The sequence below is a fragment of the Molossus molossus genome, unplaced genomic scaffold, assembly GCF_014108415.1.
Source record: "Molossus molossus isolate mMolMol1 unplaced genomic scaffold, mMolMol1.p scaffold_m16_p_7, whole genome shotgun sequence".
In the NCBI taxonomy this organism is placed as follows: Eukaryota; Metazoa; Chordata; class Mammalia; order Chiroptera; family Molossidae; genus Molossus; species Molossus molossus.
In genome coordinates, this window is record NW_023425401.1 from 95,571,437 (window position 1) to 95,586,801 (window position 15,365).

Consider the following 15,365-nt stretch of genomic DNA (forward strand, 5'->3'; position numbering starts at 1 on the left):
AAGGGGAACACAGGCTCTTCTTACAACCATCTGGACGGAAGTTGATGACAACCTAACCCACTTGTCACATCAGTCCTTGGTGATGACAAGTTTGATTTACAAAGCTTTCTTCACACACAGTAGCCCACCCAAGCCTTACCAGTGGCCCATGACCCTGGGCATGCCTTTGTCCGTGCGCAGCCAGCGCGGCGGCACCCACCTGTTTGGCCTGGTTGACGCAGCGCATGTACTGGTTGGCCAGCGCAGAGCAGCTGAGGGTCTGCTGGGAGTTCTGGCGGTAACACTGGAGGATTTTGGCCTGCAGATCCGCACAGACAGGGTGGACCTCATACCGCCTGCAAACAAAAACAGGGGTCACTGAGACACATGGTCTTCAATCAGATCAAAGATCAAGGCCAGAGAATGGATAAGACATTAAATAAGACAGATGTTTCAAATGCAGAAAAACAAGCTTCAGAGAAATGATTTTCTTCAACCTTGAAAGAAAGATGCACAGGTAAACAATTTCTCTGAATTAGTTCCGCTAGCTGACACCACCACAGCCTCTAAGGTCTCTTAGCCCCTCCCCCAGCCACCGAGACCTGCACCGGGCACGGGGCCAATTCACTGCTGCCCCGCTGGTGGGTCAGAAGCCTAAGGCCCTGACTTCTCCCTCCACCCCACACTCTGGTCCTCCTTCTCCAAACCCACCATCCTGGACTCCGTTTTCTCCCCTGCCCTCTCCGTCTCTTAGCTTCTGCCTGCTGCTCCAGCCTTCCAGAAGGTTCTATCACATAAGTCTGAGACAGCATCTCCCCCTACCACGTTCTAAATAAAATATAAGGTCAACAGGCAGGTCTTCGCCACACTCCTGCCTCCTCTCTAGCCTCAACTCCCCACGCGGCTGCAGCCTGACCAAAGCACTCCCGGTGTGTTCTCATGTGCCCTGCACCCCTCGGCTCATGCGGCTCTTGATTTCAGGAACGGCCTACAACCAAGCTCCCAGCCATTATAAACACCCAGCATCTGGAACACAGCTCCTCGTCTCTGAAGCGTCACCTTCTCTATACAGCGGTCACTGGCTCTTCCCATCCATGGTGGAGTCTATCATTCTCTTTATGATGACCCACTGACCGGCATTAACTTCTGTGCCCGTGCACGGAACACCGATTACGCTGTAATCTGCCTACATGGCAGTGCACCTACTAGCCACATTCAACAGAATGTAAATCCCAAGGCCTGTGTCTTGTTTCCTTTGTGACCTCAGCTACTAATAAAGGTACCTCTTATGGAAGTCACGTAATCAGCTGTGAGAGTATAAACGGGTAGAGAGAGAAAATAATTTTTAACTCCTGGGCTCAGATTTTACTAATTATACTTACAAATCCCAAATTTTAGTTAGATTGCTTTCAGTGAATATGCAGTACCAAGTGCTTTTAAAAAAGCTTGTAACGGAGACTTGACAAATGATAATAACCAAGTAAACCAAATGAATGATACAAACAGAGGGAAATATTCTTAAGATGGTAGAGGAACTTTGATTATAAGAACTAAACACACAGAGAAAATACATAATATTATCAATTTTAATCTAAGAATATATATATATATTTTTTTTATGTATATATTTTTTCCAAATTAGTTTTGCTGAATACAAAAGGCTTGCAGTGTCTCATACCAGTTCCTTTTTTGAAATTTAAATTTTGTTGCTGCCACAGTAATTTTGAAATAGCATTATTTTAAATTTAATGGACTCTAGAAAACCCCTAGAGAACACAGGAGGACTATTTCTCATCAATAAAGAAACCCCTGGGTGACGATTTGTCTCCTCATTACTTTTATCCCACACAGTAAGCTAATATATATTTTGCTAGAATAGAAAACTGAAATGCAAACCACCTTACTGGTCCCTGAGGGAACTTACTTGTTACTACCCTCTAAAGAAAGCAGACACACAGGGAACAAGCAATCCCACAAACTTTACATAACACTGCTTTCACTTTGTATCCATCCCGGCGCTGCTCTGCTGAACACCTAAGCACAGAACTGAACCCAGTCCCAGGAGTTCCCATTCTCTTTAAGATTTCAAAGTTCTGATGTTTGTAAATTTTTCTGAAACCATGTCCTTAATCGCCACCATGAACATCAGCATCTAAAAGGCATCAGCTGTGCTTCCAAGAGTAGAGGCAGGTCCACTAACTGACCGGTCATAGCAAGACACACATCTGGGTAAATACTGAATACAAACAATATGATCAGACAGAGGTGGGCCAGACCTGGCCCGTACATGGCTAACGCCTGCATTAGTTTGTGGAAGTGCAGGTTATATTCTGTTCTAGTGTTGGGACCATCGTCTGTCCAATCCAGCTTAGCTTTAAAAGGAGGATGGGTAGAAGAGACAGGACCAGTCCTGACAAGGTGTATGGCCTTCCCCCTGAACAGAGAAAGGGGCTGGAAAGAATGAGCTTCCACATACTGCCCATCATAAAGAAGATGGGTGTTTCTTTTAAAAAGACTATTCACAATGGGGCTCATCTAATAATACTATGAACTCCTTAGAAAGAGGTTATTTAAGTTGGATGTAAGCATTTACCTTGAGTTGAGCTATTACTCATGGAAGTTCAAGCCCATGAGTTATTTATGATTTGAAATGTGTCAAAATATACTTTTATCACCCAAAATCAATACCACTCACTCCCAGGGTTCTTGATTTCCTCCTATCTAGTCATCTGGTTGTGTGTGTGTGTGTGTCTGAAATTCTTTTTGTATGCATTTCAACCTGTGTGTGTGTGTGGTGTATGTCTGAAATTCTTTTTGCATACATTTCAACCTGTGTGTTGTGTGTGTGTATGTGTGAAATCTTTTTGCATACATTTCAACCTGTGTGTGTTGTGTGTGTGTGTGTGTGTGTGTGGTGTGTCTGAAATTCTTTTTGCATACATTTCAACCTGTGTGGGTGTGTGTGTGTGTGTGTGTGTGTGTGTGTGTGTGGTGTGTATCTGAAATTCTTTTTGCATACATTTCAACCTGTACTGATGATTAGATGGCAGAAAGAGGGAGGGTGAAAATTAACATAACTGTCCCCCCAGTTCCTGGAGCAGACTCTGATGCATTTTCCTTGGGTTAATCTGCACAGGCAGAGCTCTGCCTCCGCATTGATTTGCAATGCTTGTTATGCTGTCCCGATGCAATGTTTTCTCTTTGGGAAAACGCTCAATGAGATTACGGTCTAACATTAGAAGGCCATAAAGCACAAGCCATGGCACCTTCCATTCAGGAAAAGAGTTTCAGAGACATTTCCAATGTGCATCATGGTAACTCTCCATACAGTCATTGTGTCAGCAATTGATTTTTATTGACAGATTTCATTCCTGCTGATGAAAAAAGCCTCTGAGAGGCAAAAATCACAAAAGGCAGAATTTCAAACCTATGTAGATAAATTAAATCTTTGCTGCAAGAGACATTTAAACAATTTAATTACTTTGCATGGAAATAAGATTTAAAAAGAAACAGTGAAGGACAAATGTTAAGAGAAAGATAAAATATACATCTGGAGAATTCAGAACACTAATGAAGAACTGAGAGACAGAACACTGATACAAAAACACATTTAGCAAAAAGGAATTGGTGAAATGTAATCGACACATAAAAATATATATTGATTAAAAGCAATTAGGAGAAAATCTAGTTTAGTGGTCACTTGAAATTATTGGAACTTCTGTAGGATCCTATCACATGTGATTAAAATACTATTTTGTTATAGTATTAATGTAATAAAACAATACTGATACTAATATTCATTTAAAAGGCAGCTAAGAAAATGTAGCCAAGTATTTTCTCATGACACTGACAGGTCCATTGCAGAAATTTCAGAGAAAGAATAAAGACGACCCTCTAGGTTACTTCTAAGTTTTCAGGGCTTAAAATAACATGGTGATAAATATAAATTGTTACTATTGTTTCTGATTATTTTCATGGAATAGGTTCCTAAGTTGAATTAATTAGTCAAAGAGAAATGAAACATTAGTATAAAAATGAAGCCGAGAGAAGCAGTATCCAGAGCCCTCCTCCTCAAGCCTCTAAAGAACATTTACACTTGAGTATCTCTTTCAGAGCCTCTCCTACTTTTATGTCTTAGAAATGTCTTGAATGTGGGTCTGAGCTGTATATCTCAAGGAAATGACATACACATCTTTTTAGTTCGACCAGTATAAGTGGCACGAATAAGGTAACTTCAGAGGGGGAAAAAAAGGAAACAGCTCTCCTTATCCCATTTCCCCACTCAGAAGGCTACAGAAGTCATGCAATGACAGTTAGCAGCCACAATTCCTACAGCTCCTGGGAACACAAAAGTCATTCATTGTTAGGTGCAGATGCATAAAAAAGGATCCTTTCCCTGTATTTGGACCAGTAAGTACCCTGAGCTTGGGGAGGGGAGAAGGAAGGGAGAGAGGAGACAGAGAGGGAGGGAGAGGAGGAGGATGGACGGATGGATGGATGGACGGACGGACAGGCAGGCAGGCGGGCGGGCAGGTAGGCGGGCGGACGGACGGACGGACAAATGGATGGATATGAAAATGGCTGGCACTAAAAGGAGAATTCTGATTTTCAACAAGTTGTAACAACGCATCTTTCACCACATTAAAAGCAGGCACAGAACACAGCCATGTCGAGTTAATAAATCTTTAGCTCTAATCCTATGGCTCAATGCAAAACCTCTAACTTTATTCTGTGCTAAAGGTTTCATTAAATGTCAAACCCAGTGGTCAGGATTGCTACTTTTCTTTTACAACTCAAACGGAAGCTACTGAGCACATTGCCAATATTTAAAAATATGTAATAATTCACTCATTTCTCTTATCATTATAATAAAGCTATTACAAAATGCATTATAAAGAAAGTATTTCTCAAATGTTCTATCTTCTATTAAATTTTTTCATTTTAGCTCTGGCCAGTTTGGCTCAGCGGTTAGAGCGTCGGCCTGCGGTCCGGAGAGACCCGGGTTCGGTTCCCGCTAAGGGCATGTACCTCGGGTGCAGTTTGTCCCCGGCCCTGGTTGGTCATGCGGGTGGCAGCCACTCGATGTGTCCCTTTCACATCGATGTTTCTCTCTCTCTCTCCCTCCTGCTCTATCTGAACAAAGAATGAAAACGTGTCCTCGGGTGAGGATTAAAAAAAAAAAAAAAAAAATTTTTCATTTTAAATTTTACCTTAAATTATGATATTCTAATATTCTCAGGATAAAATGTAAAGTATCTTTTTAACAGTATAAGATCTGAAAAACAACTCAATTTCAAGCTTCTCTGACATTCTTAATAACTGCTAACCATCCTTATTAATGATGTGTCTATGTGAGCTGTAATCAAACTTCTACAATTACACTGTAGAGGTCAGCCATCTCCAAAAGTTGCCTGTTTTGTTTCAATTTGTCTTCATGTACAAAATTAAAAAAAATAAAACCAGAAAAAAAATTCTATTTATTTTCTAAAGTGATGAATGCTAGCTATAAGGCTGTGTATCGTCTCAACACAAAAAACACCAAGAAGCCCTCCCTGTCATCAGAGGAGGGCGCTGACCTTGACTCCACCTGGCTCAGCCCTCAGCCAATGAGCCACTCCAGCCGACAGCAGATGGGCACCCACAGCGAGTGCCGCACTGCTCCACCAGCAGGTTCAACTCGGCTGTGGTAAAAAGACAGACTCTGCTTTGGCCGGAGGTACGACAGGTTCTACAGACTTCTATCCTATAAACCCGAGGCTTCAAAGAGCACTATCTATAAAAAATATTTTAATATTTGAATTTTAACCCATTGTTGACTTTGGAAAAAGATGTCAGAATCACAGCTCAGTAATGTGGGTGCACAGGAGGAGGGTGACCTCCAACAAGGGAGGGAAAGCACTTCCGGTCTTCCTCCAGTTTTTAGGATCTTGAGAGTAAAAGTCCTACAACCAGGAAAATCCCAAAGACCGGACTTCTGGCCCCTACCCCGGAAGAGAGGACTGACGCAGGGCTGTGCGTACAAAGGTCCACTGCTCTCAGGGCAACAGCCTCACACACGCTAGTCTCTGAGCAGAGACACCAGAATAAGGCGAATGAAAAACTCTGCAATCTTGCAATACCTTTTTATTCCTAATTCGGTAACACTGGCTACTTGGGAACACTGGGGCAGAGGGCAGACTCGTGAGGAGAGTGGGATCTCAGTAACGTGGTCACACGAAGGCTGGTGGGGCTGGCTGGCTCTGTCACTCTGACACTATGGGGATCCCCAGTGTCTGGCTTCTTTTCCTGCGCAGACAACTCTTACGCTGTTCTTCACAGAGAACCTTGTAGCATCTTGCCAAGCTCCCCACACTCTGCTACATGGGCTCACCCCACCAAGGTCAGGATTAAAAAAATAAGGCCATCTTCTGCTCTGTCTCCAAAGAACAAGGGCCCCCAACTCTTCTGTTTTATAATTTCTTAAAATCTGGTGACTTAGAGAGGCTGAACACAACTTACTGTTAGTAAAACAAATTTTCCAAGTAATAACGTCTTTGACAAAAAATATTCAGTTGAAAAGATATGTGAAGTCAGGCATCTGGTATGAGACAGAGGGTTTTTAAAAAATCAGTTGGCTGATCTTTATTTTCCACCATACCACAGTATCCTTGACATATTTGGGCTATGTGCTACAAGGTTTATGTCTCTAAAAAGTTAAGATAAAATAATTCTTACGGACATAAAAAATATCTGGAAAAAGAGGCAATCATTATATAGAGTTTGGGAACATAAAATACAACTGATGTCAATATTAACTCAACCTTGAAGGACCCCAAAAATCAACTTCCAGATCACACTGACGTCAGGTCACAAAGTCTTCCCGTTAGGAGAAATTCTAGAGCTGACATACTGTTCTCTAGTCTGGGTGAGCCGTAACTTAGGGGTACAGCCAACTTTCCCCTCTGCCTTTCTTTCTTAATGATGCCTGGAATACTGTTATCGCTAAGCAAACGCCAAGCAATGATGCGGTAGTGAGGACGAGTGCTGGTGGGTTAACAGTGTGGCTCCTTTGCCTGAGAGAAGCAGCAGAGTCTACAGATATCCTGGAGGGAAACACCACAGGAGCAAAATAAGATCCCAGCTCACACAAGTGTTCCCTGGCTCTATGAACTGAAAAACCTGGAGAAGTACTGCCTTTGTCCCTTCGACAGGCCTAGAAGCCATGGAATGAATGGGTGTCCAGGGCCAAGTGCTAAATTTGAATCTCCAAAGGATACATCAATGTGTGAATAAGACCAAGTAATCTTACACACCAAAATATTGTTGTTGTTATTTTTTTATCCTCACCTAAAGGTGATTTTACTAATTTAGAGGGAGAGGGAGAGGGAGAGGGAGAGAGGGAGAGGGAGGGGGAGAGGGAGAGAGGGAGGGGGGAGGGAGGGGGAGAGGGAAAGGGAGAGAGGGAGGGAGGGAGGGAGAGAGGGAGAGAGGGAGGGAGGGAGGGAGGGAGAGAGAAATATCAATATGCAAGAAAAACACTGATCAGTTGCCTCCCGTGCACACCCTAACCAGGGATCAAACCAGCAACCTAGGTATGTGCCCTGACCAGGAATCGAACCTGCAACCTTTTGGTGTACAGGATGACGCTCCAACCAATTGAGCTATCTGGCCAGGGCCCAAATTATTTTTATCAGAAATATCTCAATAAGGCTTCACAGTCAAGAAAAGTATCACTATAATTATTACTACTATTAGAGAAAAGTATAATATTTATTCTCACCTGATTTTGTAAAGTAACCATTTAATTAGACAATTTAGAAATTGTTAATCTTGAACATACACAATGCCATCACCCTTGGACTTTACTTTAAATGTATGTATCAATATAATATAGTGAACTTACGCTGACACAAATGAAAAGTTATTTTACCCCCAGGCTTCGTGAGTTATTTCCCGATATTTTGGAATGTTGACTAATATTGGTTTAAGGATGGAAAATATGAGGGTTGGTTGGTTCATTCGTTCTTTTACCCATTCAGTCATTCACACACGTATTATGAAGCCACAGGCATTAAGTGTTCATTGCATGTCATCCATTATGACAGGTGCTGAATGCAGTGTGACCCCTGCCTTCAGCTAGCTCACAGTCCAGTGGGGGAGACAGAGATGTACAAGGTCTATGATGAGATCGGAAAATAACAAAGTTGTAAACATAGTGCTGCGCAAACCCAGAGATTGGGTGTTGGATGTGACGGAAACTGAATGTACCATGTTCCAGATAAGAGGACTTCCATCACTGAAGAACTGAAGGTGAGGACCAGTCCCAACATTGTCTTGAAGTAACTAGATTATAAAGACAGACTTGAGACAGAAAGGAGAGACGTCCTTTGACCTTGGGGAGGTGAACACACCCATAACCTGGTGACTGCCAGCCTTCTGAACGCCTGTTTTCCCTTGGAGAAAAGTTCAGTGTCTGTGCTCAGGGCATTAGCTAAGACAGGCTTGGCGTGGAGAGGGGAGCAGCTGCGTGTAGTCAGAGCTTATACATTCTTCAGGTTAAGTAGGGAATCCACAAGGAAATACTCAGCGGCCAGAAGCCCAGTTTCACTTTACTGACCGCCCAACAATACATGAACATGGGAGAAGCTCCCCACGGCCGAGTCTTGGAGGGAGCTCTGGCGCTTCGTTCAGGGGCAGCGCCCACATGGTTTGCGGCCTGCACTGTGTTCCCCTCTTGGAAGTGCCGTTTGCAACCACTCCTTTGCTTTACGACTGGAGATGGTCAAGGAGGAGAAAACTGGGTGACTTGGTCCTGGATCAATGCCCAGGTTTGGAGGCAGGAGGCAGATAGGAGGAACTGGGACCAGACGGGAATCCTGGAGGAGGAAGGGAAGGCACAGTGGGCCAGATTAGTTCAGAGCGAGAAAAAGCAGAGGGACTGGCTAGCACCTCAACCAACCCACGGGGAAGGACAGGGGAAGGGGAGACCAGGCCATGAAGCGAAAGCAAACTGTGGCACTTGTTTGCAAAGACAACTTTAGTTCCAGGTTATGGAAGGGGCATTACTCCCTTCATCGCCCATTCTTGCTGCAGAAGGGCCTCAAGTTCCAAAGAGGCAGAGTGGATGCAGACAGTGTGCCTGTGCCCGGTGCAGCCATGAAGCAGGGGGACCAGTCCTGGCAACGTGGCAGTTTGTCTGACAGAGGTCTACGATGAACCTAAGACCTTCCGAGCAAACTTAACACTGAGCACGACCTTCCAGAGATAATCCTTCCACATTTGGAGAAATATTTCTTTCATAGGCCTTATTATATCATTATCATCAATGAAATTTAACTCTTGTGAAAGCAGAGAGTCACAACCTTCCGGTTAAGTGGTATGGTGCCGGCAGCCTGCGCAGAAATATGATTGAGCACACACATTTGTGTTAAGCTCCTATTTTTAGGTGCTTATAATTTTTCAAAAAGGATTACCCTTTGGGGTGAATTTTTCCGTTCTTTCTCAGCTGAGGGGTGACTTGGGGGTGAGATGTTTGAGGAAACTCCATTAGAGTCACCCAAGCATAAAAATACATTTCAGCACCCCATCCTCTTCCCTGCTGTGATCAAATCTGAGCAAGTGCTTTTAATACCAAGATAGGTCAAGAACAGCTTCATTTTAAAAGTTTCAAAACACACATATCTCAATGAGGACTGTGACACACCTACAAAACTAGGTTAAGACAAATATAAGTCTGTAGGGGGAGAGTGCTACATTACTTTAGGTGATACTCTTTTTCTGCTACATTTGAAAGCAAGATCCAAATGCCAGATACACTCAGGAAAGAATGTGTCTGGCTCCCTTAACTGAAAAGATTTGCAACTGTATTTATTTTAGTGACAAGTGAAGAAAAAATATCTGCACTGCTTTCCCCTCTCAGTGCCAGTGCTAAAAAGTGAGAGTGGGGCAGCAGCTGGGAAGAGGGGCCGAGTTAAGCCTTTCGCTTTCCCAACCCTTTGATGGCTCGAAGGGGAGAATGCTTGGCCACTGCCTCTGGAAGAGGAAAATACCAAAATGAGAGCAATAGGCCAGGCCAGCAAACCCCCAGGGATGCAGGGCTGCCCGGCAGGAAAATGCCACGTGGATATCACAGTGATAGCCACTGGAAGGGTGGTCAAGAGTGTGCGGAAACAAACGGAGGGAGAAACACACTCAGAAAAGTTACACGCATTTGCGGAGGTCAAGGAAACAGTAGATCAGTAGGTGCTACAACTGTTCTGAGAAGGGGTGATCAGTTCTAGTTGGGGGTAGTCTGGGGAGTCCATGAAAAAGAGGAGGTGGGACTGTAAAAGACCCCGAATGAAGGGGGGCTGTAAGAAACAGAACATTTGAGAGGATCTATGTGAGCCGAGTCCCTGGCTCAGGCAGGCTGGTCACGTGCAGGGGACTCAGGTTAGAGGGAGGACCTGAGGAAGGGTCGGGACAGTCTTCCAACAGAAGGCAGCATGCTTAGATTCTATTCCGCAGGCGATGGCAAGCCACCAGCCTTTCCAAAGGAGAGTGAAGCCATGAAGGTGCCACCATGGGAAGGTTGGCCTGTGTGATAAACCAGGTGGGTGTGGGAACTGTCTAGGCTGGGAAGCCAGTGCAGTGGTGCCCAACTGCAAACGCAGGCGGAATTAAGGCACTGGGAAGCAAAAACGGAAGGATGCAGTACGGGACAGGACATGGAGATAAAGAGAAGGAAAGACTGGGTAACACACTGGCGGGGTACGCCTGCCTGAGCGTTTACAGAATGACAGCTCCCGAATAATTTTAGGAAGCCCAGGTGGAAACGACCCATCTTGATCTAGAGCATGGAACTGGAGCTCACACGGGGACAGAGCTACAACTACAGCCTGAGATCCCTTGCAAGACCTAGTGGGGACTGATGAGACAGAAGGCAGCAAGGGCAGCTGACCCTGGGGACCAGCCTCCTGTGGGACAGTGAAAGGGAAGAAAGGTGGACCTGTCTCAGAGAACTGAGAGCAGAGAACCGGTATCATGCAGTCTCACAAGCCTGGGGAAATCAGTTTCATGAAGGAGAAGACCATCAAAACGAATCAAGACCGACAAAAGGTCAGGGAATGTGATCCCAGCAATTTGGAGAAACAATTTCAGCCACCGCCTAAGGCAGAAGCGAGATGGCAAGAGTGGTAAGTGAGAAAATGGGCAGTAAAGAGAGGGAGGCAGTGGGATCAGGTCAGCTCATACCCTCCCGAGTGCCCAGTACACCAGGTGTGCAGGCGCGCGCAGGACGGAGCGAGAGAACCGCGCACAAGCGCTGCTTCACTGGCGTCTAACAGGCAGTGAGAAAAACACGAGCAGGGAGGATTCGATCTGGACGGAGATGACTGGAAACGGGCTCAGACGAGATGTGAGAATTACAGTTGGGTCCTGAAGACGGGGGAGAATTTGAGCAGTTAGACCTGAGACAGAAAGGTACTCCAGATAGAAAAGGGAAAGATGGAAAGGTGGTGGAAGAGAAGGGAGAAGAAAAGGTTGGAGTTAGAGGCAGTGATATCACTAATAGACTCAAAAAAGATTCATATGGAAATTTACATGCAGATCAGAAAACCAAACCCCTTCAACAAGGACATGTTCTACCAGCAGACGAAGGGATTCCCATTGAGTGCAGTAGTAAGAAAGGCTGTGCTCCCAGCGAAGTGGTCTCTAGAATGACCCCAGCTGATGGCCAACAGAGACTCAGGGACGTCCGTCCTACAGCTGCAGGAGAAGGAACTGAATTCTGCCAACAATCTGAACGAGCCTGGAAGCAGTTCTCCCCCAGGGCCTCCAGGTAAGAGCCCAAGCTGGCTGCCCCCTTGACTTCAGCCTCTAAGACCCTAACAACAGAGCACCTGGTTCCCCCACCTGGACAGGAGACCTGTAGTAACTCTAAGATAGTAAATAAATGTGTTTTGTGTTAAGCCACTAAAAAGTGTGTGCTCACAAGTTGAGTCAATAGGGGAGATTGTGTGAAAAAGGAGTTTTCAACAGACTTTTAAAGTAGGCAAGAACAGAGGGGGGCAAGATACACACATGATGTAACTACGGAGAAACACGGACCTCCTGGTTAAAGCTGAAGCCTGCCGTGAAGAATCCAGGATGAGCTGGGAGGTGCAGGTGAAGCAGGGGGACATTGGGGGGGCCCTCAGAAGCCAGAGGAGTCACTGACAGTAATGGGAGTTCTCCTGAGTAAGAAGTGACAGTACGTGGGGAAAGGTTCTCCTCTCGAAGGTCTCAAGCACTGGAAGAACAGACAGGCACGGACACCAGGGGAGGGGCCGAGTGGCCAGGCATGCAGGAGTGTCTTATGAGGCGTGGGGGACTCCATCACCGGCAGCAAGGAACTCCTAAGTTGCACTTCCCCTTACAGTAAATGCTTTTATGTAAAGTAAATGTATTTAAGGCAGGAGCATATTTCTGGATTTGCTGTAGGTCTTGTCCTCACACTTACACCCGTGTCTAGAAGCTGCCGCATGAGCCCCCTTTCTTGCTCTCCTAAATAGACATCCGCTATAAAATTAATGGCCGGCGGATGGTTAATGGAAAATGGAGAAAGCTTGATATAAAATATATTTGAAAAATAGGAGTTTATGGATGTTGGTCAAATATAATTACTTACTCTGCATAAGCTCATGATGTACTCCAGTTCAATTTAAAATCATATAACATACATATGCTGATATGTGCATAAAATATATCTTAAAAAAATACACAATTGGTAACAGCAGTTGCTTCCAAGGAGGAGACTTGGCTGGGAGGTCACAGATTTAAGATTTATTTTGCATATGATATTTAAATTTTCTATCACAGACATATGTTGCTTATCAAGAAATCATTCATTTTTAAGATTACAATGCCATAACATTTACAGATATGTTTTGTAGGCCCTGAGAAATTGCCATTAGAAAGCTTGCTTTCCACCAGACACCCAGGTCTGTGGGCTCTATGGGATCTGTGGGTTCTGTGGGCTCTGTGGGCTCTGTGGCACAAATAGGAGATTGATGAGATATGAAATCCTACATGCAAACTCTACAAAAAGACAAAAATGTTAACTGGGAAATAACTGAAATAATTCAAAATGCCTTCAAACACGTCAGCCATTAGCACAAGCCTTCCTGATTTATTATCTTAGCAACCTTGTAAGAGAAAAAGACAACGGAACTGCCAAGTATTTTAAGTCACAGGACAAACCACTGGGAGTGAAATGTAACATCAGGTCTGAAAAGCCTGGAGACTCTCCCCATCCATGACATTCCTGTCTGAGAGGTGGGTCCCTCCTCTTTGTCACTGCCTTCTCCCAACCCCCCCACTCTCGTAGCTGTGAGTAACCCCAAAGCCCTGCTGTTCTTCTGCAGCAGCGGTTCTCAACCTGTGGGTTGCGCCCCCTTTGGGGGTCGAACAATCCCTTCACAGGGGTCGCCTAAGACACAGCAGTAGCAAATTACAGTTATGAAGTAGCAACGAAAATAATAAAGTTGGGGTCACCACCACATGAGGAACTGTATTAAGGGGTCGCGGCATCAGGAAGGTTGAGCACCACTGCCCCACAGCTCTTGGCGAAGTCACTCTTCCCTCGGTGGGGTTCTCCTATTGCTTCGGGTGTGACTGAATGGGTTTCAGCTGCTGGTCATCAGGGAGGAGCTGTGTGATCTTGGGTTTCTCTGCGCTCTGGTTCTTCACAAAAAGACCCAAAGAGTCATCTTAGGCACCTGAAGCCAGGACCTGGCTCTGATGGTCTTCTTATACCCTTCCTCACTCTGAGACCTCTCCTAAACAGCAATCGACTATGTTAATTTATCTATTTCTGTTTTCCTATCCAAACAAGATCACCCTTACACACACACACCCCCCACCCCAATTTTTCACCAACAGCAATACTGGCAGCTCATCATGCATTACGTTTTGGCTCTTTTGCTCTACATTCAGAAAGTTAGTGAGGTCGTCAGCTCTTCCCCTGAAAAGTCTTGCTTTCAACCTCCCTCGGTTTCCCTAAGCCATCAGTTCATGCGCAGATGACTCCGGTTTTATCAGTCGCCCGACAGCCCTTGCCCTCAGCTGCCTCCTTGTCAAGCTCATCACCACGAGTCTACTGAGCACAGGCCTGTGCGCGCCAGCCTTCCCTCGGCGTCGCCTGGGCCTCCCCTTCCCCCTCTCCACCTCCGTGACTAACTGTACTTCCGAATCCTTCTCCCACCCCTGCCTCCTCAGCTTCTACCTGTGATGCTGGGGAGAACCCACCGAAACACTCCTGGCCTATTCTGGCCTCAAAGAGAAGGACAGGCCGTGGAGGCTGCACGGCTGTTTTCAAACAATCACGGACCAGTACTCTACCGGTCCAGCCGAAGAACACAGTCACACATTCCGAATGTCCACTTCCCAAGCATGTTATAAAATCATACACTCATTCTCCGATTTGATTTGATTTTTCACTCGTGGGAAAGGGCGCTATCTACAACAGTGACAAGTTTCCACAGGAATTAATCATTTCACAGGGCTAAACAAAGAGGTTTTTAAAAAAGTATTCAAACAATGTGATTTTGTACACAGTGCCTTGCATCTCTGAAACTCAGTGTTGTAAATATGAGTCTCTTATTTCCCTGAAAGTCCCTGGAAATGAGAAGAAAGTCTCTTTGCATTTGGGAAATAGATATGTTTAAGGTAACTAGTAGGGAAAAGAATAACTTAGAAGGTGAGTTGCTAACTTATAATCTGTTTCATCTCTAGCTTTTAAGCACAACTAATCACACACACAACACTCTTTGCCAGTTTTTGGAAGACAAGTACACTATGAATTCAAGTAGCTAATGCTTCCCTACTTAATAACCATAAATGAGGGGTGCACTTCCAAAGCATTATACATCTAACAACAGTGAAGAATTTATACGGACGTATAATCACATTACACCGTATGTGTGTCTATGGAACACCCATGCAATCACTCTTTAATTTAAAAATTCTAGCATGTTTCTTTTATTCATTTTGAAGAACTGAAGTACTCCATACTGATACCATAAGAAGGTATTAAACTCCAATACATCATATAAACGCAACCCCTTGTGTTACATGTGGATTTAAGCATTTTTCAGAGGACAGGCAAGATTTAGCAAATTGGCTTAACACTGTAGACTGCTGCTAAGACTGAAATTAACAAGACCAACCATGAAATACAGAAAACAAACTGCTATACCGTCCGGTTGAGTACGATGGCCTTATGCACGAGCCTATCTCAGAGGCGGGATCTCGGTGATCCCTGTGTAAAGGGAAACAACGTGTCTCCGTCCACGTCCCGGGCTGGATTCACCTGCTGAGCTCCGTCAGCCTTACATCTCCCCCAGGGCTCCATTTCAGCAGTGTTCATCTCCACCATTACACACGGCCCG

At 44.8% G+C, this 15,365-nt stretch overlaps 1 protein-coding gene across 2 annotated transcripts in view; it reads right to left on the reverse strand.

Moving 5' to 3' along the window:
- Positions 1-15,365, reverse strand: part of CHCHD3 (coiled-coil-helix-coiled-coil-helix domain containing 3) — a 306,949-nt gene that overhangs the window by 14,823 nt on the left and 276,761 nt on the right. For both annotated transcript variants that reach the window (XM_036246997.1, XM_036246996.1), the window contains one exon: positions 200-335. In XM_036246997.1, the coding sequence (XP_036102890.1) occupies positions 200-335 (136 nt within the window). The remainder of the gene's footprint in view (positions 1-199; positions 336-15,365) is intronic.